This window comes from Antedon mediterranea, chromosome 10, assembly GCF_964355755.1.
Source record: "Antedon mediterranea chromosome 10, ecAntMedi1.1, whole genome shotgun sequence".
NCBI classification, from domain to species: domain Eukaryota; kingdom Metazoa; phylum Echinodermata; class Crinoidea; order Comatulida; family Antedonidae; genus Antedon; species Antedon mediterranea.
In genome coordinates this window covers 14,307,881-14,330,930 of record NC_092679.1, presented here as the reverse complement: position 1 = coordinate 14,330,930, position 23,050 = coordinate 14,307,881, and the positions used below count along the sequence as shown (strand labels likewise).

At 35.4% G+C, this 23,050-nt stretch overlaps 1 protein-coding gene and 34 non-coding genes across 35 annotated transcripts in view; 16 read left to right on the top strand and 19 right to left on the bottom strand.

Annotated features, from left to right (window-relative positions):
* LOC140060322 (adenylate cyclase type 10-like) overlaps positions 1-23,050 on the bottom strand; it is a 120,291-nt gene that overhangs the window by 69,201 nt on the left and 28,040 nt on the right. Inside the window, exons 16-23 of the mRNA XM_072106474.1 lie at positions 22,281-22,648; positions 21,777-21,897; positions 21,547-21,639; positions 20,975-21,158; positions 19,245-19,889; positions 18,905-18,961; positions 17,919-18,075; positions 13,788-13,995 (exon numbers count right to left, since the gene is read on the bottom strand). Of these exons, the coding sequence (XP_071962575.1) occupies positions 13,788-13,995; positions 17,919-18,075; positions 18,905-18,961; positions 19,245-19,889; positions 20,975-21,158; positions 21,547-21,639; positions 21,777-21,897; positions 22,281-22,648 (1,833 nt within the window). The remainder of the gene's footprint in view (positions 1-13,787; positions 13,996-17,918; positions 18,076-18,904; positions 18,962-19,244; positions 19,890-20,974; positions 21,159-21,546; positions 21,640-21,776; positions 21,898-22,280; positions 22,649-23,050) is intronic.
* Trnae-cuc (transfer RNA glutamic acid (anticodon CUC)) lies at positions 4,359-4,430 on the top strand. Its single transcript has one exon. It is a non-coding gene; the product is annotated as a tRNA-Glu (tRNA).
* Trnay-gua (transfer RNA tyrosine (anticodon GUA)) lies at positions 4,566-4,653 on the bottom strand. The gene is given in 2 exon segments: positions 4,566-4,601; positions 4,617-4,653. It is a non-coding gene; the product is annotated as a tRNA-Tyr (tRNA).
* Positions 4,789-4,860, top strand: Trnae-cuc (transfer RNA glutamic acid (anticodon CUC)). Its single transcript has one exon. It is a non-coding gene; the product is annotated as a tRNA-Glu (tRNA).
* Trnay-gua (transfer RNA tyrosine (anticodon GUA)) lies at positions 4,996-5,083 on the bottom strand. The gene is given in 2 exon segments: positions 4,996-5,031; positions 5,047-5,083. It is a non-coding gene; the product is annotated as a tRNA-Tyr (tRNA).
* Trnae-cuc (transfer RNA glutamic acid (anticodon CUC)) lies at positions 5,217-5,288 on the top strand. The gene has a single exon. It is a non-coding gene; the product is annotated as a tRNA-Glu (tRNA).
* Positions 5,423-5,510, bottom strand: Trnay-gua (transfer RNA tyrosine (anticodon GUA)). Its single transcript is given in 2 exon segments — positions 5,423-5,458; positions 5,474-5,510. It is a non-coding gene; the product is annotated as a tRNA-Tyr (tRNA).
* On the top strand, positions 5,644-5,715 carry Trnae-cuc (transfer RNA glutamic acid (anticodon CUC)). Its single transcript has one exon. It is a non-coding gene; the product is annotated as a tRNA-Glu (tRNA).
* Trnay-gua (transfer RNA tyrosine (anticodon GUA)) lies at positions 5,845-5,932 on the bottom strand. Its single transcript is given in 2 exon segments — positions 5,845-5,880; positions 5,896-5,932. It is a non-coding gene; the product is annotated as a tRNA-Tyr (tRNA).
* Trnae-cuc (transfer RNA glutamic acid (anticodon CUC)) lies at positions 6,066-6,137 on the top strand. The gene has a single exon. It is a non-coding gene; the product is annotated as a tRNA-Glu (tRNA).
* Positions 6,267-6,354, bottom strand: Trnay-gua (transfer RNA tyrosine (anticodon GUA)). Its single transcript is given in 2 exon segments — positions 6,267-6,302; positions 6,318-6,354. It is a non-coding gene; the product is annotated as a tRNA-Tyr (tRNA).
* Positions 6,488-6,559, top strand: Trnae-uuc (transfer RNA glutamic acid (anticodon UUC)). Its single transcript has one exon. It is a non-coding gene; the product is annotated as a tRNA-Glu (tRNA).
* Positions 6,694-6,781, bottom strand: Trnay-gua (transfer RNA tyrosine (anticodon GUA)). Its single transcript is given in 2 exon segments — positions 6,694-6,729; positions 6,745-6,781. It is a non-coding gene; the product is annotated as a tRNA-Tyr (tRNA).
* Positions 6,915-6,986, top strand: Trnae-cuc (transfer RNA glutamic acid (anticodon CUC)). The gene has a single exon. It is a non-coding gene; the product is annotated as a tRNA-Glu (tRNA).
* On the bottom strand, positions 7,122-7,209 carry Trnay-gua (transfer RNA tyrosine (anticodon GUA)). Its single transcript is given in 2 exon segments — positions 7,122-7,157; positions 7,173-7,209. It is a non-coding gene; the product is annotated as a tRNA-Tyr (tRNA).
* On the top strand, positions 7,343-7,414 carry Trnae-cuc (transfer RNA glutamic acid (anticodon CUC)). Its single transcript has one exon. It is a non-coding gene; the product is annotated as a tRNA-Glu (tRNA).
* On the bottom strand, positions 7,544-7,631 carry Trnay-gua (transfer RNA tyrosine (anticodon GUA)). The gene is given in 2 exon segments: positions 7,544-7,579; positions 7,595-7,631. It is a non-coding gene; the product is annotated as a tRNA-Tyr (tRNA).
* Positions 7,765-7,836, top strand: Trnae-cuc (transfer RNA glutamic acid (anticodon CUC)). The gene has a single exon. It is a non-coding gene; the product is annotated as a tRNA-Glu (tRNA).
* Trnay-gua (transfer RNA tyrosine (anticodon GUA)) lies at positions 7,966-8,053 on the bottom strand. Its single transcript is given in 2 exon segments — positions 7,966-8,001; positions 8,017-8,053. It is a non-coding gene; the product is annotated as a tRNA-Tyr (tRNA).
* Trnae-uuc (transfer RNA glutamic acid (anticodon UUC)) lies at positions 8,187-8,258 on the top strand. The gene has a single exon. It is a non-coding gene; the product is annotated as a tRNA-Glu (tRNA).
* On the bottom strand, positions 8,393-8,480 carry Trnay-gua (transfer RNA tyrosine (anticodon GUA)). Its single transcript is given in 2 exon segments — positions 8,393-8,428; positions 8,444-8,480. It is a non-coding gene; the product is annotated as a tRNA-Tyr (tRNA).
* On the top strand, positions 8,613-8,684 carry Trnae-cuc (transfer RNA glutamic acid (anticodon CUC)). Its single transcript has one exon. It is a non-coding gene; the product is annotated as a tRNA-Glu (tRNA).
* Positions 8,814-8,901, bottom strand: Trnay-gua (transfer RNA tyrosine (anticodon GUA)). The gene is given in 2 exon segments: positions 8,814-8,849; positions 8,865-8,901. It is a non-coding gene; the product is annotated as a tRNA-Tyr (tRNA).
* Trnae-uuc (transfer RNA glutamic acid (anticodon UUC)) lies at positions 9,037-9,108 on the top strand. Its single transcript has one exon. It is a non-coding gene; the product is annotated as a tRNA-Glu (tRNA).
* On the bottom strand, positions 9,238-9,325 carry Trnay-gua (transfer RNA tyrosine (anticodon GUA)). The gene is given in 2 exon segments: positions 9,238-9,273; positions 9,289-9,325. It is a non-coding gene; the product is annotated as a tRNA-Tyr (tRNA).
* Trnae-cuc (transfer RNA glutamic acid (anticodon CUC)) lies at positions 9,457-9,528 on the top strand. The gene has a single exon. It is a non-coding gene; the product is annotated as a tRNA-Glu (tRNA).
* On the bottom strand, positions 9,658-9,745 carry Trnay-gua (transfer RNA tyrosine (anticodon GUA)). The gene is given in 2 exon segments: positions 9,658-9,693; positions 9,709-9,745. It is a non-coding gene; the product is annotated as a tRNA-Tyr (tRNA).
* Trnae-uuc (transfer RNA glutamic acid (anticodon UUC)) lies at positions 9,879-9,950 on the top strand. The gene has a single exon. It is a non-coding gene; the product is annotated as a tRNA-Glu (tRNA).
* Trnae-uuc (transfer RNA glutamic acid (anticodon UUC)) lies at positions 10,671-10,742 on the top strand. The gene has a single exon. It is a non-coding gene; the product is annotated as a tRNA-Glu (tRNA).
* On the top strand, positions 10,991-11,062 carry Trnae-cuc (transfer RNA glutamic acid (anticodon CUC)). Its single transcript has one exon. It is a non-coding gene; the product is annotated as a tRNA-Glu (tRNA).
* Positions 11,149-11,238, bottom strand: Trnay-gua (transfer RNA tyrosine (anticodon GUA)). The gene is given in 2 exon segments: positions 11,149-11,184; positions 11,202-11,238. It is a non-coding gene; the product is annotated as a tRNA-Tyr (tRNA).
* Positions 15,636-15,721, bottom strand: Trnay-gua (transfer RNA tyrosine (anticodon GUA)). The gene is given in 2 exon segments: positions 15,636-15,671; positions 15,685-15,721. It is a non-coding gene; the product is annotated as a tRNA-Tyr (tRNA).
* On the bottom strand, positions 16,127-16,212 carry Trnay-gua (transfer RNA tyrosine (anticodon GUA)). Its single transcript is given in 2 exon segments — positions 16,127-16,162; positions 16,176-16,212. It is a non-coding gene; the product is annotated as a tRNA-Tyr (tRNA).
* On the bottom strand, positions 16,954-17,040 carry Trnay-gua (transfer RNA tyrosine (anticodon GUA)). The gene is given in 2 exon segments: positions 16,954-16,989; positions 17,004-17,040. It is a non-coding gene; the product is annotated as a tRNA-Tyr (tRNA).
* On the bottom strand, positions 18,290-18,379 carry Trnay-gua (transfer RNA tyrosine (anticodon GUA)). The gene is given in 2 exon segments: positions 18,290-18,325; positions 18,339-18,379. It is a non-coding gene; the product is annotated as a tRNA-Tyr (tRNA).

Sequence of the window (23,050 nt, the reverse complement as noted above, 5' to 3'; positions counted from 1 at the left end):
AATTTAAATCTCTAAAAATCACTTTAATCCTTCTAAATTGTAACACTATCTGTAAGAGATACTAACAATTACCTAATACTAGAGCTATACTTTACTGTTTAACTCCGTAAAGACAAATATTTAGGAGCATTTTTGGTTGTTTGAAAGCTAGGCCAACTCATGCCTGATTGACTTGCTTTCATAACCAGCTACTCTAACCGGGAAGGAGGTAGGTGTAGGCCTAGCAGTTACCGGCCTAGGCAGTGTTCGATATTTTCAACTGTTATTTATTTATTTATTTATTTATTTATTTTGGATTATTTGGTCTAGGTAGTGTTGGACATTTTCAATTGTTATTATTGGTTTTAGTATTGGTTTGACATTTTTGTATTTTTTTCGCTCAATAATAGATAGAAATGCCCCCAAAAAAGAAATCAGTTCCCAAGGAGGGCAAAGTTTGTGGAGAATGTGGCTCTTGTAGTCAGAATGTTATTGAGGAAGGTCTGCTCTGCAATCTATGCAATCTTTGGTTCCACAAAGGGTGTCAAAATGTCAGTGATAGCCTCTATCAATTGATTAATGCACATGGTAATAATGACTCGGTACATTGGTATTGTCGATCATGCAATACTACGGCAAAAGATATTATGAAGAACCTTTCCAGCATTGCAACAACACAAACTAAGCTAGCAAAGCATATTGAAGCAAATACTGAGAAAATTGATAAGATACTATCTAACCAAACAGAAATGTATTTAAAAACTGAAGAAAGATTAGAAAAAAAGTTAATAAATAGCATGGAGGAGAAGTTTAGCGAGCATGAAGATAGAGAAAAGCGTAAAGCAAATATTATAGTGTATGAGATTGAAGAATCCGATAAAACTGAGTCTAATTTGAGGAAAAAAGATGATTGGGAGAACGTAGTTCAATTTCTTCATGGACTTGATATACAGCATGTGGATAGTAAAATCAGAACTTTCTTCCGTTTAGGCAAACGAGAACCTAATAAAAGACGTCCTATTAAATTAGTTTTCTATGATATAAGAGACAAGGAGCTTATACTTAAGAATGCATGGGATAAAAAAATAAAGGGGTTAGTAGAGACCGAAGCAAGTTAGATCGTGACCGGTTTAATACGCTGAAAGTCGAGAAAGAGAGAAGAGAGCAAACTGGTGAGACCAATTTAATGATAAGAAATTACGAGATTGTGAAGGTGCCCTTTCGGACAAGCCCAAACCACAACCCTCAGGTCAAACAATACCAGGCACAACACTAATAACACAAAGAAAATAAACACAGAAAGTAATTATAATTTAGGAAATAATACTTTTAATTTTAATTATCGAAGAAATAACATTATCAACATTGACAGAGATAATCTTTCTTTTTTTTACACTAATTGTGATACATTAACTAACAAAATCGCAGAACTCCGAATAAGAATAAATCAGCTTAAACCGGATATTATAATCTTAAATGAAATATTACCTAAACATTATCTGTATGAAATTGATGAGAACATTTTTAATTTAGAAGGTTATAATTTATTTAGTAAACTGGAACATAGAGGAGTCGCGATCCTAGTAAAAGATGCATTGACTGTATTTCAGGTTGACATAGGTGGTTTTGATGAGAATATATTTGTGAATATTAAATTAAATGATATTAATGTTTTAATTGGTTGTATTTATCGCAGTCCAAGTAGTCACGCGGACAAATTTGAGGATTTAAAAGATATTTTGGTTGCAGCAGAAAAGTACAGGGCTGATCATATGATTGTTGCTGGCGATTTTAATTTTAAAGGGATAAACAGGAGTAGCAAAGGGTTATCACATAATGTGAACCAAAAATTTACCGATTTAATCGATGATTTAATGTGGCATCAACATGTAGACTGTCCGACAAGACATCGTACTGGAGAAGAATCTAATATACTAGATTTAGTACTTTCAAGGGAAGAGTTTGATGTTTGTGATCTTATTAGTAGTGCACCATTGGGAAAGAGTGACCATGTTGTTTTAACCTTTAATCTTGCTTTAAGTTTTATAGAAAAAGAAAATGTCACTCCTACAAGAAATTACTACAAAGCCAACTACGAAGCTATTAGAACTAAAATAAAAGAATCGAAACTAAATATTGATATGTATGAACTTGATGGTGTTTCTATTGGTAATTCTCTCTATTCCCTGTTAGATTTCTGTATTTTACAGTATGTTCCTTTAAGGTCTAAAACTAAAAGGTATAAGAAGCAGTGGATGAACGTCGAAACAGTGTCTATAGTTAAACAGAAACATAAAGCATGGAATAGATATCAGAGTAGAAGAACACCGGAAAGATGGAATGCTTATATTAAAGTTAGAAATGAGACAAATAAGGCAATAAAAAAAGCGAAGAAAAGTTTTGAATGCAAGTTGGCATCCGAGATAAAAGTGAATCCTAAGAGTTTCTGGAAATATTATAAGGAGAAAACTGGCAAAAAGACGGGCATTTCTGCATTAAAAGACGAGAGAGGAGAACTGATTGTAGATGATAGACAAAAAGCTGCACTCTTAAACCAAGCATTTGCAACAGTTTTTACTAAAGAAAATATTTCTGACATTCCCGTGCTTAAACTTAACCTTGATCATGAAGTCGAACCTTTGTATACTGTTGCATTTCCGGAGAATGAAATTCGAAAGCACCTATTAGCATTAGACATTTGTAAGTCTCCAGGACCAGATGGTGTGCACTCTCGACTTTTAAAAGAAACGGCAAATGAAATTAGTCCAATTCTCAGCACTTTATTTTCCAAGCTTTTACATGAGGGAACTATTCCTGAACAATGGAGGCAAGCTAATGTTTCATCAATCTATAAGAAAGGCTGTAAAACTAATCCTCTAAACTATAGGCCAGTGAGTTTAACGTCAATACTATGTAAAACCATGGAGGCATTCATCAAGAATGAAATATCGAAACATATGGAAGATAATAAACTATTTTGTAACGAACAACATGGGTTTCGCAAGGGAAGATACTGCAACACGCAACTGCTTGAGGCCACTGAGAAATGGTCTTCAATGATAGATGAAGGACACTCTGTCGATATCTTGTACTGTGATTTTCAAAAAGCTTTTGACTCTGTTCCACATGAAAGACTTCTCCATAAAATGCATACATATGGTATTCGTGGTGAATTGTTGAAATGGACTAAAATATACTTGTCAAATCGTGTCCAGCGAGTGGTGGTAAATGGCGAAGTTTCGGATTGGATATCGGTCCAGAGTGGTATTCCTCAAGGGAGTGTATATGGTGTAATCTGCTTTACAATATTTATCAACGATCTGCCTCAATTAGTTAAGTCACCTCTTTTTTTGTTTGCTGATGATTCAAAGACATACAAAGCTGTTGATTCAGACATAGATGCTCTTGATTTTCAGGCGGACATTGATAAGATGTATAAATGGTCAGTAAAGTGGCAGTTGCCCTTTAATATTAATAAATGTAAGGTTATGCATCTCGGTAAAAAATCCTTGAACACAACATACTTTATGGGAACAGGTTCAGATAGAATTCAGTTGGGAGTTGTAACTCAGATGAGAGATCTTGGTGTTTTAGTTGATAATAAATTGAATTTTCATGATCATATCGTTGAAGTTGTTAAAAAGGCTAACTCTAGACTTGGTTTAATTAAGAGAACCTTTGAATATTTAGACAGTCATTTAGTGTCTATCCTTTATAAATCAATGGTTAGACCGATTTTAGAATATTCTAGTACGGCTTGTCTTCCTCAGTTTGTTGGTGATTCTATTCTCTTAGAAAAAGTTCAGCAAAGAGCCACAAAACTTGCTGTGGAAATTAAAACTCAACCATATAGTGACCGAATGAAATTTATGAAACTGCCATCATTAGCATTTCGAAGAAAGAGGTGTTACTGCTTACAGATTTTTAGAATGATACAAAAGTATGATAATGTTAATCCGGGTGTCTTTTTTGAATTAGCACCATCTACTGTAACTAGAGGCCACAATTTTAAAATTAAAAAAGTTCATAGTAAATCGAAACACAGACAGAAATTCTTTTCAATATCTGCAGTAAATGATTGGAATAGTTTGCCATATCATATAGTAAATGCATCCTCTATAAATAATTTTAAAACCTATATTGAAACACACTGGAAAACCCACAACCTAAAGTTTGAGCCATATAACCAAGATATTCAAAGAGGGGCTCACAAACCTTAACAGGTTTATAGTCTAAAGGTCAAGGTAAATCAAGGTAAAAAGTTAATCGTAGCCTATTATGGAATGTTTATTTCAATAAAATGTACTGATAATGAATCGTGTTCCATGAAAAACTAGAACACCAATATTAGCGCTTAAATTTAGGGGTTTCTCAAGTTTTCCCATATGGTCTAGTGGTTAGGATTCGGCGCTCTCACCGCCGCGGCCCGGGTTCGATTCCCGGTGTGGGAAATTATTTTATTCCTTGTCTATTAGATTTTGTTTGAAATAAACAAGAATGGGTAAATTATCTCAAGACTGTAAAATCGTTTTAAAATTCATTATTAATATCAATGAAAAATAAAGAAAAAATTGAATAAAAAATGTTCCCTCGAGCCGGATTTGAACCAGCGACCTAAGGATACCAATTTTTTAACTCTACAGTCCTCCGCTCTACCAACTGAGCTATCGAGGGCGGTGTCTCTCTCTCTCGTTGATCGTAACCTATTATGGAATGTTTATTTCAATAAAATGTACTGATAATGAATCGTGTTCCATGAAAAACCCGAACACCAATATTAGAGCCTAAATTTAGGGGTTTCTCAAGTTTTCCCATATGGTCTAGTGGTTAGGATTCGGCGCTCTCACCGCCGCGGCCCGGGTTCGATTCCCGGAGTGGGAAATTATTTTATTCCTTGTCTATTAGATTTTGTTTGAAATAAACAAGAATGGGTAAATTATCTGAAGACTGTAAAATCGTTTTAAAATTCATTATTAATATCAATGAAAAATAAAGAAAAAATTGAATAAAAAATGTTCCCTCGAGCCGGATTTGAACCAGCGACCTAAGGATACCAATTTTTTAACTCTACAGTCCTCCGCTCTACCAACTGAGCTATCGAGGGCGGTGTCTCTCTCTCGTTGATCGTAACCTATTATGGAATGTTTATTTCAATAAAATGTACTGATAATGAATCGTGTTCCATGATAAACACGAACACCAATATTAGCGCCTAAATTTAGGGGTTTCTCAAGTTTTCCCATAGGGTCTAGTGGTTAGGATTCGGCGTTCTCACCGCCGCGGCCCGGGTTCGATTCCCGGTGTGGAAAATTATTTTATTCATTGTCTATTAGATTTTGTTTGAAATAAACAAGAATGGGTAAATTATCTCAAGACTGTAAAATCGTTTTAAAATTCATTATTAATATCAATGAAAAATAAAGAAAAATTGAATAAAAAATGTTCCCTCGAGCCGGATTTGAACCAGCGACCTAAGGATACCAATTTTTTAACTCTACAGTCCTCCGCTCTACCAACTGAGCTATCGAAGGCGGTGTCTCTCTCTCGTTGATCGTAACCTATTATGGAATGTTTATTTCAATAAAATGTACTGATAATGAATCGTGTTCCATGATAAACAGTAACACCAATATTAGCGCCTAAATTTAGGGGTTTCTCAAGTTTTCCCATATGGTCTAGTGGTTAGGATTCGGCGTTCTCACCGCCGCGGCCCGGGTTCGATTCCCGGTGTGGGAAATTATTTTATTCCTTGTCTATTAGATTTTGTTTGAAATAAACAAGAATGGGTAAATTATCTGAAGACTGTAAAATCGTTTTAAAATTCATTATCAATGACAAATAAAGAAAAAATTGAATAAAAAATGTTCCCTAGAGCCGGATTTGAACCAGCGACCTAAGGATACCAATTTTTTAACTCTACAGTCCTCCGCTCTACCAACTGAGCTATCGAGGGCGATGTCTCTCTGTCGTTGATCGTAACCTATTATGGAATGTTTATTTCAATAAAATGTACTGATAATGAATCGTGTTCCATGAAAAACACGAACACCAATATTAGCGCTTAAATTTAGGGGTTTCTCAAGTTTTCCCATATGGTCTAGTGGTTAGGATTCGGCGCTCTCACCGCCGCGGCCCGGGTTCGATTCCCGGTGTGGGAAATTATGTTATTCCTTGTCTATTAGATTTTGTTTGAAATAAACAAGAATGGGTAAATAATCTCAAGACTGTAAAATCGTTTTAAAATTCATTATCAATGAAAAATAAAGAAAAAATTGAATAAAAAGTGTTCCCTCGAGCCGGATTTGAACCAGCGACCTAAGGATACCAATTTTTTAACTCTACAGTCCTCGGCTCTACCAACTGAGCTATCGAGGGCGGCGTCTCTCTCTTGTTGATCGTAACCTATTATGGAATGTTTATTTCAAGAAAATGTACTGATAATGAATCGTGTTCCATGAAAAACCCGAACACCAATATTAGCGCCTATATTTAGGGGTTTCTCAAGTTTTCCCATATGGACTAGTGGTTAGGATTCGGCGTTTTCACCGCCGCGGCCCGGGTTCGATTCCCGGTGTGGGAAATTATTTTATTTCTTGTCTAGGCCTATAATATTTTATTTGAAATAAACAAGAATGGGTAAATTATCTCAAGACTGTAACATCGTTTTAAAATTCATTGTCAATGAAAAATAAAAAAAAAATTGAATAAAAATGTTCCCTCGAGCCGGATTTGAACCAGCCACCTAAGGATACCAATTATTAAACTCTACAGTCCTCCGCTCTACCAACTGAGCTATCGAGGGCGGTGTCTCTCTGTCGTTAATCGTAGCCTATTATGGAATGTTTATTTCAATAAAATGTACTGATAATGAATCGTGTTCCATGAAAAACTAGAACACCAATATTAGCGCTTAAATTTAGGGGTTTCTCAAGTTTTCCCATATGGTCTAGTGGTTAGGATTCGGTACTCTCACCGCCGCGGCCCGGGTTCGATTCCCGGTGTGGGAAATTATTTTATTCCTTGTCTATTAGATTTTGTTTGAAATAAACAAGAGTGGGTAAATTATCTCAAGACTGTAAAATCGTTTTAAAATTCATTATTAATATCAATGAAAAATAAAGAAAAAATTGAATAAAAAATGTTCCCTCGAGCCGGATTTGAACCAGCGACCTAAGGATACCAATTATTAAACTCTACAGTCCTCCGCTCTACCAACTGAGCTATCGAGGGCGGTGTGTCTCTCTCGTTGATCGTAGCCTATTATGGAATGTTTATTTCAATAAAATGTACTGATAATGAATCGTGTTTCATGAAAAACAAGAACACCAATATTAGCGCTTAAATTTAGGGGTTTCTCAAGTTTTCCCATATGGTCTAGTGGTTAGGATTCGGCGCTCTCACCGCCGCGGCCCGGTTTCGATTCCCGGTGTGGGAAATTATTTTATTCCTTGTCTATTAGATTTTGTTTGAAATAAACAAGAATGGGTAAATTATCTCAAGACTGTAAAATCCTTTCAAAATTCATTATCAATGAAAAATAAAGAAAAACTTGAATAAAAAATGTTCCCTCGAGCCGGATTTGAACCAGCGACCTAAGGATACCAATTTTTTAACCCTACAGTCCTCCGCTCTACCAACTGAGCTATCGAGGGCGGTGTGTCTCTCTCGTTGATCGTAACCTATTATGGAATGTTTATTTCAATAAAATGTACTGATAATGAATTGTGTTCCATGAAAAACACGAACACCAATATAAGCGCTTAAATTTAGGGGTTTCTCAAGTTTTCCCATATGGTCTAGTGGTTAGGATTCGGCGCTCTCACCGCCACGGCCCGGTTTCGATTCCCGGTGTGGGAAATTATTTTATTCCTTGTCTATTAGATTTTGTTTGAAATAAACAAGAATGGGTAAATTATCTCAAGACTGTAAAATCGTTTCAAAATTCATTATCAATGAAAAATAAAGAAAAACTTGAATAAAAAATGTTCCCTCGAGCCGGATTTGAACCAGCGACCTAAGGATACCAATTTTTTAACTCTACAGTCCTCCGCTCTACCAACTGAGCTATCGAGGGCGGCGTCTCTCTCTCGTTGATCGTAACCTATTATGGAATGTTTATTTCAAGAAAATGTACTGATAATGAATCGTGTTCCATGAAAAACCCGAACACCAATATTAGCGCCTACATTTAGGGGTTTCTCAAGTTTTCCCATATGGTCTAGTGGTTAGGATTCGGCGTTTTCACCGCCGCGGCCCGGGTTCGATTCCCGGTGTGGGAAATTATTTTATTTCTTGGGTAGGCCTATAATTTTTTATTTGAAATAAACAAGAATGGGTAAATTATCTCAAGACTGTAACATCGTTTTAAAATTCATTGTCAATGAAAAATAAAGAAAAAATTGAATAAAAATGTTCCCTCGAGCCGGATTTGAACCAGCGACCTAAGGATACCAATTATTAAACTCTACAGTCCTCCGCTCTACCAACTGAGCTATCGAGGGCGGTGTCTCTCTGTCGTTAATCGTAGCCTATTATGGAATGTTTATTTCAATAAAATTTACTGATAATGAATCGTGTTCCATGAAAAACTAGAACACCAATATTAGCGCTTAAATTTAGGGGTTTCTCAAGTTTCCCATATGGTCTAGTGGTTAGGATTCGGCGCTCTCACCGCCGCGGCCCGGGTTCGATTCCCGGTTTGGGAAATTATTTTATTCCTTGTCTATTAGATTTTGTTTGAAATAAACAAGAATGGGTAAATTATCTCAAGACTGTAAAATCGTTTTAAAATTCATTATCAATGAAAAATAAAGAAAAAATTGAATAAAAAATGTTCCCTCGAGCCGGATTTGAACCAGCGACCTAAGGATACCAATTTTTTAACTCTACAGTCCTCCGCTCTACCAACTGAGCTATCGAGGGCGGTGTCTCTCTCTCTCGTTGATCGTAACCTATTATGGAATGTTTTTTTCAATAAAATGTACTGATAATGAATCGTGTTCCATGATAAACCCGAACACCAATATTAGCGCCTAAATTTAGGGGTTTCTCAAGTTTTCCCATATGGTCTAGTGGTTAGGATTCAGCGTTTTCACCGCCGCGGCCCGGGTTCGATTCCCGGTGTGGGAAATTATTTTATTCCTTGTCTATTAGATTTTGTTTGAAATAAACAAGAATGGGTAAATTATCTCAAGACTGTAAAATCGTTTTAAAATTCATTATCAATGAAAAATAAAGAAAAAATTGAATAAAAAATGTTCCCTCGAGCCGAATTTGAACCAGCGACCTAAGGATACCAATTATTAAACTCTACAGTCCTCCGCTCTACCAACTGAGCTATCGAGGGCGGTGTCTCTCTCGTTAATCGTAGCCTATTATGGAATGTTTATTTCAATAAAATGTACTGATAATGAATTGTGTTCCATGAAAAACAAGAACACCAATATTAGCGCTTAAATTTAGGGGTTTCTCAAGTTTTCCCATATGGTCTAGTGGTTAGGATTCGGCGCTCTCACCGCCGCGGCCCGGGTTCGATTCCCGGTGTGGGAAATTATTTTATTCCTTGTCTATTAGATTTTGTTTGAAATAAACAAGAATGGGTAAATTATCTCAAGACTGTAAAATCGTTTTAAAATTCATTATCAATGAAAAATAAAGAAAAAATTGAATAAAAAATTTTCCCTAGAGCCGGATTTGAACCAGCGACCTAAGGATACCAATTTTTTAACTCTACAGTCCTCCGCTCTACCAATTGAGCTATCGAGGGCGGTGTGTCTCTCTCGTTGATTGTAACCTATTATGGAATGTTTATTTCAATAAAATGTACTGATAATGAATCGTGTTCCATGATAAACCCGAACACCAATATTAGCGCCTAAATTTAGGGGTTTCTCAAGTTTTTCCATATGGTCTAGTGGTTAGGATTCGGCGTTTTCACCGCCGCGGCCCGGGTTCGATTTCCGGTGTGGGAAATTATTTTATTTCTTGTCTAGGCCTATAATATTTTATTTGAAATAATCAAGAATGGGTAAATTATCTCAAGACTGTAAAATCGTTTTAAAATTCATTATCAATGAAAAAAAAAGAAAAAATTGAATAAAAATGTTCCCTCGAGCCGGATTTGAACCAGCGACCTAAGGATACCAATTATTAAACTCTACAGTCCTCCGCTCTACCAACTGCTATCGAGGGCGGTGTGTCTCTCTCGTTGATCGTAGCCTATTATGCAATGTTTATTTCAATAAAATGTACTGATAATAAATCGTGTGCCTTGATAAACAGGAACACCAATATTAGCGTTTCTCAAGTTTTCCCATTATGTTCTAGTGGTTAGGATTCGGCGCTCTCACCGCCGCGGCTCGGGTTCGATTTCCGGTGTGGGAAATTATTTTATTTCTTGTCTAGGCCTATAATATTTTATTTGAAATAATCAAGAATGGGTAAATTATCCCAAGACTGTAAAATCTTTTCTAAATTCATTATCAACTAGAAAGCCACTCAAACAAACACACGCGATGATTAAATTACCTCCTTGGCGGATGTAAATAAAAAACAAATGAAAATGGGAATAAAAATCTTCCCTCGGGTCAGATTTGAACCAGTGACCCAAGGATACCAATTCATAATTAATCGTGTTCCATGCTAAACATGAACAACAACATTAGTGCTTAAATTGAGGGTTCCTGAAGTTTTCACATATGGTCTAGTGGTTAGGATTCGGCGTTTTCACCGCCGCGGCTCGGGTTCGATTCCCGGTGTGGGAAATTATTTTATTTCTTGTCTAGGCCTATAATATTTTATTTGAAATAATCAAGAATGGGTAAATTATCCAAAGATTGTAGAATCTTTTCCAAATTCATTTTCAATAAAATACAAAGGAAATTGGGAATAAAAATTTTCCCTCGAGTCGGATTTGAACCAGTGACCCAAGGATACCAATTCATAATTTATCGTGTTCCATGATAAACATGAACAACAACATTAGCGCTTAAATTGTAGGTCCCTCAAGTTTTCCCATATGGTCTAGTGGTTAGGATTCGGCGCTCTCACCGCCGCGGCCCGGGTTCGATTCCCGGTGTGGGAATTTATTTTATTTCTTGTCTATAAGATTTTGTTTGAAATAAACAAGACTGGGTAAATTAAACCAAGACAAATGTGAATAAAAAACTTTCCCTCGAGCCGGATTTGAACCAGCGACCTAGGAAACCAATTATTTAACTCCTCTACAGTCCTCCGCTCTACCAACTGAGCTATCGAGGGCGGTGTGTCTTTCTCGTTGATCGTAGCCTATTATGCAATGTTTATTTCAATAAAATGTACTGATAATAAATTGTGTTCCATGAAAAACCGGAACACCAATATTAGCGCTATTTAGGGGTTTCTCACGTTTTCCCATATGGTCTAGTGGTTAGGATTCAGCGTTTTCACCGCCGCGGCCCAGGTTCGATTCCCGGTGTGGGAAATTATTTTTTTTTTTGTCCAGGCCTATAATATTTTATTTGAAATAATCAAGAACTAGCAGTAACCCGTGCTCCGCACGGTCTTTTTCTGCCTTAATATGTGTATAATAACAGCGCACTTTGATAAAATACTTTGACAAATTATTAAAATAAAAACAAATTGTATCACGAATAAAATTCGGAACTACTGTATTTACGGCCATTGGTTTGTTATACACTATTCCTTCACTTCAATTTATGTAGGCTAAAAAATTAAAGCAATAGTAGAGTGGATATGGAACATTGACTTTAGTTTTGACTGGAAAATAAAAGACGCTAAAGAAATATTGTTCTGTGTAAATTAGATGATAACGAAAGTATAAAAATGCCAAACTATATTATTTTCGGTGTTCTTCGTGGTGTATTCAATTATTTGATACGTATAAGAGGTAAATAAAGTGGACAAAAATCTAATGAAAAACACATTGCTGCGGAAACACGAATTGTTAAGTTTATTTATTTACATTTTATTTTTATTTTACTGGTTAATTTTTTTGTATGGGGGATTTTTTACGTACTTGCTACTTTCGTAATTAAATTGTGGTCTACCTTATTAATAATTCGCATGATTATTATGTATAATAAATGCGTACTTTTCCCGTCTACGATATTTCTTTTCATACATAAAGACCCCTCATGAGACGTCACAAAATAAACATGAATATTCATATTTCCATAAGCTACGTTAGAAATGAGCTAACAATTCGCTAAAAAAGGTTTTCTGTCGAGCTGTCGGTGTAGTCGAGTGGATTAGGCTATGGACTTTACATGTCGATGTATGGGGTTCGAATCTGATGAGCAAGTTCTTTTTACTTTATAGTGAGAGAGAGAGAGATTATTTAGAGGGTTAAGTTTAGTTATATTTAGGAACTTAAGTAGTTCGGCTATCTTTCACATAAGGGGCCCTAACTTCTGAACGAAATAAAAAATCGCTTCCCGGCCCCTGACAAATTGTTTTTTTTAAACAAACAAATTGTCAACAATACAATTTGAGACTACTTACGGCCGGCCATTAATTTTGTTATACACGGAGAATTTCTTTACTTTGAAATATCTGTAAGCTATAAAATGAAAGCAATACTGGATTTGGGGTGCGCCTCAGAAAGTGACAATGTTTTGTTTTTTTGTGTTCATTACATTTTTTTTTTCATGTTTTGGGGTTTTTTTTTTCAATTTTTTGGTGTGTATCTTTTCGTATCTTTTTTGCTAGTTTTGTAATTACATTGTGGTCTAGCTTTGATTTTTAGCTTTAAACGGTGATACTTAATTATCACACATGTCGCGGATTGAACTCGAACCTACTAAGCATTGATATACCAATGGTCACGGCGATTTGCTCACTGAGCCAAACCGTGATTTACAAAATACATTATGTTCCAAGGATAGGTGTAAATAATTAAAACTTTAACGGCGTGATCATTTGATACAGTTGACTAAAGACTGTTTGTTTAGCGGCCCGGCATGGTATTTGTAGATCCGGCGTACCAATGCATAATTAATCGTGTTCCATGATAAACACGAACATAACATTAGCGCTTAAATTCAGTCGTTTCTAAAATGGAACCCCCGACTAAAACTCTGGAATTAACACGACGAGTGCCCTTGTACTTTACTGGTTTATTTTTGTTGTTAAAATCCGCTAAGAATAATAGGCTACATTATTATTAGTCTAGTCTATATCCGAAAGGTATATTCTAATCTATGACACAAAAATGCTATGTTCGTTAAACCTGTGGGTTTTAGGTATAGCACTGTATCCTCAACTATCACACTGTTGTGGTTTTGTGGGACAGGTGATGGTCACGTTTTCGTGACATTGCTGTTAAAACCAACAACATATAGATACATAACATCTACTGTCGACACGACACGAATTACTTGAGATACAGTAATAGTCATAGATGGGTCGTTGCAATTATTGGCCTCCTATTTTCATATTCCTGAATGAACCACTGATATTAGCACAGTGTGGTTGAAATTGCCTACTCAAAACACTCACATCATTTATATCGCCTAACAAATCTCCGGGTTGCATGCAAACCGCCTGTGTTGACTGTCTTATTTTATGTCGTAGAACGAATTGCATAACCGCTAATTAAAACATATTCCTTACTGGAAGTGATGTTTTGCCTTCTAAATTATACCAATGGCTATTGTCTATCGAATTCTAAACTAATTCTACTTTAATACTATGATTTCTTTTTACTTACTATGTGTTCTTTATTATGTTATTTTTGCCATAGTGCAGAAAACAATCATTATCATGGTTATAGTTTTACTAAGGCTGTAAACAACTAGGCCAGCACTTACTTGTAAGTTGTTTTCAGTGGTCACGGCTGCGCTACCGGCTTCTACCAAAAAATGTATTGTTTTCTCTGTGTTAGCTGCTGCTCTCCAATGCCTGACCAATTGAGGGTAGACTGTGTTGAGTATGAGTGGACACTCGCACTCTCGCATGTCAATAGTATCTAGTATACTCTCAGCATTCCCCATACGGTCAGCAAAAGAATCATCGATGCTGTAAAAATTGAAACAATAAAAACCATAATATTTATAAAAAAATCTCAATTTATATTATACTTTACTATGACCAGAGAGAAGTGTGAAAATGTCTAAATCCACTTTTTTTTAGCCATCCGATTCTCAGCCCGGTACTGCATATATTATATAATAATTATAGGATATAGTGTTCAAAAGTAATAGGCCTAGTTCAAAACACCTCGTAGAAAAATACTTTAACATTTATCGTACGGTGGAAATTATAGACATTTTAATCATAATTCATGTAGGAAAGTTAAGTTAAAGTTAATTAATTAATTCATAACAATTTAGATTGATTGAAAAACCGTTTTGTTTAGGTCTACAGAAAACGCCCTGTTGCCTACTATTCAGTCAATGGTGCCTATAGGCGTTACTACATACCTAGAGTTCGATAACAAAAACAGTCAGGTAGGCCTACAGTAAATACAAGCATTATTACACGCGTAAAGTAGTAAATTAATAATGGACCAGAGTATTATGAATGAAAAACAAACAATTCTTTTCATATTGGGCCTACTAGGTTGATCGGGTCAGTCACCTAAATCTCATTAGAGGTATTCTTACCAAACCACTTCCTTCCTAACCAAACAAAAGATTAAGAAAGCATATTTCATGAAAATTAAAAAAATTATTGGACACTATTAACCACGTATTAACTAACAATTAATACGTCACATGGAGTACAGTAGTTCTGGTTAGGAAGCTGGACTTCCTCATGACCAATAAAAGCGCAATTAAAAATCCCTCAAAATGTTACAAATACTCTGTGCCTTATCTTGTTGGTAGTGAGTGCACTTTGTGCTCTAAATATATTATTACATAATCTAGAATTATTACATAATCTAGATGAATCGCTACAATCAAACTGATCATCAGCTTGCGCCATATAGTGTAGTGGTTAGGATTCGGCGCTCTAGGTCCAGGTTTGATTCCCGGGTTGGGAGTATTTTTTTTGTTTGCTTGCATTTTATATTCTTTTCAAGCCCTTCCGTAAAATACTTTTAAAGTTTAAATCGACTTATTTGTAGGTTACAGGAAACAATGTTGTTTTGTGTGTTTTTATTTACTTTAGGCCTAAATAATGTGATGGAGACTGATTTTTTTCACATAAAAAATGAAATAAAACTATATTGATATACAGAGCAAGAGGTAATGCTACTATAACGAGTATTCGGTATTCAGTATTTATTGGTACTCACTTTCGAATCAGTGGCACACACCTTTCAGTGGTGCGTCCATACAAATATAAACAACAACATATAAAAGGTAAATGATGATAAAACTTAAATAATTAACTTACATTGGAAAAACAAAAACAAATGTACAGTAGTAATTGCACACTTGAGTAGATACTTAAAAACAATTGTATAACGAGCAAATCAATAAATCGATGCAATAGGTCAGTAGCAAAGACACATTAGGGCCTACTTACAAAATGTCAGACAGAAAAAAAAAATACTTATACATAGTAAATAAAAAAAAACTAAAAAAAAAAAAAAAAAAAAAAAAAATAGGTGAACAGTATAAATAATACATAAAATAGGTGAACAGTATAAATAATACATAAAAACTATTACTTGTACATTATTCGGTTATTCAAAAAATAAAAACCAATTCTCCCTCGAGCCGGATTTGAACCAGCGACCTAAGGATAACAATGATAACTCTACAGTCCTCCGCTCTACCAACTGAGCTATCGAGGGTTACGATACACCAAGCGCCTTTTGTAAATATATTTTAAAACTACCCGTATTTATTAACCGCTTTTGATAATAATTTACAAATCTTCTTAAGTAATAATTTATCAATATCATAACATAATCTCCGGTTCAATAACTTTGTGCTCGAAAGGCTTTCAAACCGTATTGAAGCAGTTATTTTTTGTGGACTTTCCTACACGATTTCTAGTTAAATTTATCATTACACACTGTAGGTTGATAATGGTTACAATAGGCATAAGCTTGTGCTAATGATCTAGCGGTTAGGATTCTAACCCTTGCGGCATGGGTTCCATTCCTGGTGTGGAGAGTTTTTCTTACAAAAAATATATCGGTAAGTCTATTTAGAATTGAACATTTTTCGGTCAATCAGAAAATAAAAACAAATTCTCCCTCGAGCCGGATTTGAACCAGCGACCTAAGGATAACATTGACAACTCTACAGTCCTCCGCTCTACCAACTGAGCTATCGAGGGATATGTTACAGAAAACAGCTTTTGCAAATATAATGGAACCCGACCAGTATTTATCAAACGATTTTAATAATTTACAAATTAAAGAGCAAGCATTTTTGTTAAAATACAAACCAGCGACCTAAGGATAACATTGACAACTCTACAGTCTTCCGCTCTACCAACTGAGCTATCGAGGGATATGTTACAGAAAACGGCTTTTGCAAATATAATGGAACCCGACCAGTATTTATCAAACGATTTTAATAATTTACAAATTAAAGAGCAAGCATTTTTGTTAAAATTTGTATTTGTTTCTATTGTGTCGATTGCCTTTTTTAAAACAATTTCAAACAACAAAGTAAAACAGTCCCTCGGATTTGAACCAGCGACCTAAGAATAACAATGACAATAATAATAATCCTCCGCTCTACCAACTGAGATCGAGGGTGGTGTCTCGCTTTCTTTTTGATCGTAGCATATGGAGTGTTTGTTTCAATACAATTTAATTATAATGAATCATGTGTTCCATGATAAACACGAACATCAATATTAGCGATTCAATTTTGGGTTTCTCAAGTTTTCTTAAGATTCGGCGCTCTCCGCCGCGGCCCGGGTTCGATTCCCGGTGTGGAAAATAATTTTATTTCTTGTCTATAATATTTTATTTGAAATAAACAAGAATGGGTAAATTATCCCAAAAATGTAAAATCTTTTAAAAATTCATTATCAATGAAAAACAAAGGAAAATGTGAATAAAAATCTTCCCTCGAGCCGGATTTGAACCAGCGACCTAAGGATATCAATTAACAACTCTACAGTCCTCCGCTCTACCAACTGAGCTATCGAGGGATATAAATACAACCAGCTTTCATGAATATAAATAGCACAGTACCTTTACTTATTAACTGTCTTTACCAATAATTTACAGTTAAAATGTGTATTCATAAGAAACACATTGCATAAGGCTGTTTCATATAAATAATTGAACTAACATATATAATTATTAATCTAAAAATATGGGTACAAGACAAGTTAAGTTTGCTACATATGTAAAGGAACAGTGCTGATTTTTACGATAATATTTTACTAAAGGTTTTCATGACACGTAGTATCTAGGCCCATAAAGTCTAACACTAAAGTCATTTTGCGCATGCTCATATTACGTTTATGAGAGCATGCAAAGACTTTTCAACTCGACTCGTATTGGAGTTAGTTTCGCGTCGGTCATGGAAAACGAAAAAGTGCTATAATTTCTGCGTAGCAGCTATTTACATTCGCTACAGCAATTTGACTTCCCGCCATGCCTCATTGCTTGAACCGAAAGTTCATTGTTTGACTACAAAACATTGGCCTAAGACGACTTAGGCAGGTTTATGAATTTCGCTCTCTGCCGAGTGAAATCATGTATAGCAGTCGACGATTGTACAATGCATAGTTTGTGTGTGGTATAATGAGAAGCGTTACTAATAATAATATAGACATCCGGTGTGTCTTCTGGGATGGTCCTTTGTGTCATCAAAACAACTACGTTAAGCTATAGATCTTCTCGCGGCACTCACTTGCACTTTGCAATTTCTAGTAATATGAAAACTAGTCTAGATTCTAGACTGTATTTCGGCACAATATTGGTAAAAAGATAAATGTTTTGACACACACGGCCTTTCATCATACGTATAACAATAAATAGCGCGCAATAACTATTACTTATTAGAAAACCTACTACGAACCTTATTATACTCCATTGGCTTGCTATTGATGATTTTCGCAAACTCATACGTCTTTTTTGGTTGAAATCAGATGCGTTTTCATGTCCTTCCGTTTCTTTAGCATCTTCGTTTATCGTCACTGTCTTTTTGTTTTCAACTTTACCATCGCTGGATATTACTGATGTAAATTAAGAGAAGTTTAATTTAATAAAAGCAGTGTCACTCATAATTGTATATCTATAATATCTATGAATCTTTTTGGCAATTAAAAGCCAAATTATTACTATTACTTTTTAAAATAAAACCGTATTGATATGGGAAATGCTATTATGACGAGCAACATAAAGGGGAGCTGTGCATTATTTGGTTATTCAGAAAATAAAAACAAATTCTCCCTCGAGCCGGATTTGAACCAGCGACCTAAGGATAACAATGACAACTCTACAGTCCTCCGCTCTACCAACTGAGCTACGTACCGAGGGATATGATACAGCAAGCGGCTTTTGTGAATATTTGAAAACTACCAGTATTTTTACTTAGCCCAAATCGTAATCGCTTATGTAAATACGAGAATGTGATTGGTTGAAATGACGGGAGTAAGATTTTGGCTATGTATTGTTTTCTATCAATCAATCAATCAAAATCAACATTTATTTCCAAAATGGTGGCGTCACCAAAAAAGCAAAAACTTGTGCCAGGGACGCCAAAACAAAACATTCAAAAGCAAAAAAAACATATATATATAAGACACAAAAATGAAAATAATAATAAGACATAAAGCGGTACATTTCAATTGCAGTATAAATCATATTAATACATTTTCAATATTGCTAAAGGTAAATATATTTCATATGCAATTTGATACCCCAGGGGAGGGAGACTATAGAATACAGTTCTGAGAGAAAATATAACAAATGTTATATTACATCTTTAAGCAGGCGAAATCTGTAAAATAACGTGTACAAAACAGGTCTACCAGAGCGCCATGGGAAATTACTAATACCTACCAATATCTAACACTGGCGTTGCTCCTGGAGGTTTTTTTATTTTACGTCGACTTACCTCTGTGGAATATAAAATAAGCATACTGCTGTTATACACAGTAATCTGACACATTAATGCATATATTGTATGTATTATTGCTGAAAGTCAATAGTTACTCGTTATATACTGTACCTAAACCTACAAAATTCCCACTAAAACGCGAGACAAGGACGTTAGCGCAATGCAAGTAATTAGACCAATCACGACGCGACGGATCATCCGAACTATCGCTTGTGATTGGCTACGTTGCGCGTATGCCTTTGCGTTGCGTCCTAATTTAAACCAAAGTTAATTTATCTTTACCTGGAGTGAATATTTCGTCAGTTGAACTCTGCGGGGAAACAGCTCCACGCCTTGCTGAAGCTACGGACGTCGTCGAGAAATTCGCCTTGTGGCCTTTAATGATGGTAGTACTACCGGATGCAGTTCCCGAATGATGCCCAGGTATGAAATCACCACCTCCACAGTGTTTACACTTGTGAGCTTGAGACTCTAGGAATACAGCGGACTGTTCGTGAAGAGTTTTTCTTTGGTTTATCAAAAATAGTCCGTACGCGGTTTCTTGCATCAGAGTACTACAAAAACGCAGGAATCTGCAACTTGTGATTGGAAGGCATTGGAAAGACTCTTCCCAATCTTCGGTAGCATCATCTTCTGTGCCTCTACAGTAACATTCAATCTGACCTTTCATTCGGTTACTATAACCCTGTTGACTGGAGATTTTAACGCTGAGCCTTCGCGTCTGGGTCGCGTCTGACGGCGGTGTTGCGCACTCAAATACGCGCGTTTGCATAAGTGTTTGTAAAGAACGTCTGAGTTTGCGCGTGTTGCAGTTTGGCACGATCACTTCGAGCATTTTTCGTGTAAATGTCACACCAAGAATGGCTGCACACTTGACAACCATTTGTTCAGATGGTTTCATTCGGTCGATTCGTGCCATCAACATTCCTGAATAAAAGGGAAAAACACGTTCGTGAAAAAAGTAAAAAAACTAAATCTATTGAAATCATGTTTAATTGTATTTAAATATTTATTTTACAAACTTTTGTTGAAGTAACGGATCTTTTGTTACTAAAAATTTACATCTCACTTTTAATAGTCGGGTTCAAAGATGTCAACAAATTTGTGATGACAGTTTGGCCGCCATCTTGTAAAGGTCCATAACGGGGTTAAACCTTGGGCAACAACGTTTTTCTGGTTTATTTTGACCTATTAAAGATATTTAGCCATGTTGCAAACTTTCATCACAAATGTCACACAGAATACCTCCTTGAAGCCAATTATGAAGCGCAACATAGATCAGTCAACGACTTCAAATAATCGCAAAGATACACTCGGTGTGTTTGAATGGTCTTAATATGCTCTGTCTACACTATCCAATTCAATTCAATTTCTTTATTGCTGCAAATGCTATCAAGGGCTAATATCCGCTTAAACATACTACATCATACAAACATAATTATACATATTTACATTTAAAATTTAAACACATAAAAGTAATTACTACAGTAGTAGTTATTCTTATTTTTAATTATTGTAATTATTGTTATTTTGATTATTGTTATTGTTATTATAATAATTAATAAACGTGTAATAAATAATAGGTTACATCTTAAGGGCAGTTTTAATGCCAAGCACAGAAGAGGAAGACACGTTAAGATGAAAAGATTGAGCGAGTGACACAGTGAGTGAGGTAGAGTAGAGTGACGAAAACGAGTTGTATGTCCTTTAAATAGAAGATGAGAAGAGTGTCGATTATGGCGAAGGACCATAGACATAGTACGAACAGGAGGAAGAAATAGACGAAGAGGGTGTTCAGGGGACTGCGTGATGGCACAAATAAATTTAAGTAAAAAATACTGATGCCTTAAAGAGAAGGGAATAATATTAAAATTAGAATGGCGGGATAGGTAGAATAAGTAGCATGACCAGAAAGGAGTTTAGCGACATAGAGTTCGAGGCGTCAAACTATCAAACTTCACACTAGATTGATAGTCTAAAGAGAGCTTTAGTTCTTAGATTTTGAAATATACCTTTCATTGAATCTGGCACAGGTAACTTTGATAGCACTACTCCTGGTGTTACGATGCAAATCATTCCACCAACATTAAACTCGTCGTCAAACATATCTTGATCGTCATTGGCAGATTCCATTATGTTTGTAAGTCTTTCCAACAACTGGGTGCCTAACACCGGAACTTTCAAAGATCCAGAGTCCTGAAATACAATTATTGAACGAGATATTTTACTGATTGTTATTATTGAAAACATTCGAAATCAAGTTTATTAATTCAGAGGAAGGAGGTGTTGTTGATTTCGGAGAGCAAGGCTGAACTCATTATATATTTCTCTGTGGATAAGTTCCATTAAAAACAACCAGTACACATTCTCGCAAGGTGCGTCTCACATTAAAATCTTAGACCTACTTATAAAAATAGTCTAGCTAGTGGTTCCATCAGATTTCATAAATACATTCTGTGACATGTATAAGGGTCTTAAGACTACCGAAAATAAACGTTTCTCTACAAGATCAATGCAATATTGTGTCTAACAATGTAAATATATATTGCTGAATACTTGTAAATGTATTGATAGCATATTTCACCTTTACATCAAGACTGCCTCGTCGACTTCTGCTGTAACCACCACTACCAACACTTCCTTCTCTCTTTTGGATAGCTTCAACACTTGCCGATATCTGAAGAGAAAATAATCAGTGGAAACCTTCCTTTGTACCTTGTTGGTACACCTAAGGATACAATGATACCCATGAAAACGATTAATAAATTGTAGTGTGTATGTAAAAAATACAATTTCAACATAAACTTTTCTTACGTGATTAGCTTCTTTAGAGGAGTTGCTCTGCGATACAACTTGAATGTGCCCCTCACTTAACATTTCTCGTGTCAGCTGTTCACACCATGATGGCACTCCATGACTTCGTTCCTTCAGTAATCTGTCCAATAGAAATTCCAGTCAGGGTATTTTATAAAGAGGAAAACAACGAAGTATTTGTATGTATACCAGTAGCAAAGAGTTAAAAAAAAAACAACAACAAAACAGATACAGCTTTTAGTATAATAATAAAGTCATTATTAATAATAAAGTCTGTTCTCATAAAATATTTGACCCGAATAAAAAATCAATAGGGCTACTTATAGTACAGTATACTATGCTATATTTCTGTATGTATATACTGTATATTATTTTATTGTTATATGCCTATATATTTGTTTATATGAGGGCCCCTTGATTGTCAATATTTATTTTGGGTCAGTACCCTCTATACAAGTTTGAATAAATAAATAAGACGACAGATAAACAAATATTAAAACTTACTCGACCAATTCAATTGGAACTCTTTCAACGTCTAAAAGTTGGCAGGCTAGAGATGCCATTTGTTCAGATTTCAAACCACGTAGTCGAATCTTCATAACCTTGTTACTGGCAAGAACAGTCCTAGCCGACGCAGTAGGCTGGTTCTCATTTGTGAACGGCCGCATGGATAAGACGCACATAACGTATGGCGTTTTAGATAAGTCTGTAAAGAAATCCCATGATTCTTTGTCGATATAATGAGCGTCGTCAATCGCGAACAGGATTGGTTGTTTTTTACTAAACTGCCTAACAATTTTCATCAGTAATGCTCTGAATTCAGTGCTTAGTTTTACACGATCCATCATTAAAAACCTCGGGTTACTTGGCATCTGTAGAATACATAAATAATCCATAAAAAAATATAATAAACGCACCGTGTAATTAGCTTCACACTGATGATGGGAAGTACTTCACCAAAATGGATGTATGTTTGTGACAGTCGTTCAATAAAGATGAGATTAAAACTGCTCAAACAAGTTTTTTTGTTTATTAAGTAAATCCATAAAGAGTAACTGACACGATTAAGATCTTGTGCACACACGAATGACGCATTGACAACCAATGGAATAATTTAATATAAGCAGGCACTACAAGCAGAGGGAAGACGTTTAATTAGAAATACTAGCAGACCGGAATGGTTGATGCCATGAACGATCTTGAGTAGCCATACAATTTCACAAATATTTAGGCTAAAGTTTGTGAAATCGTTAAAGGTGATACGATAAAGCACA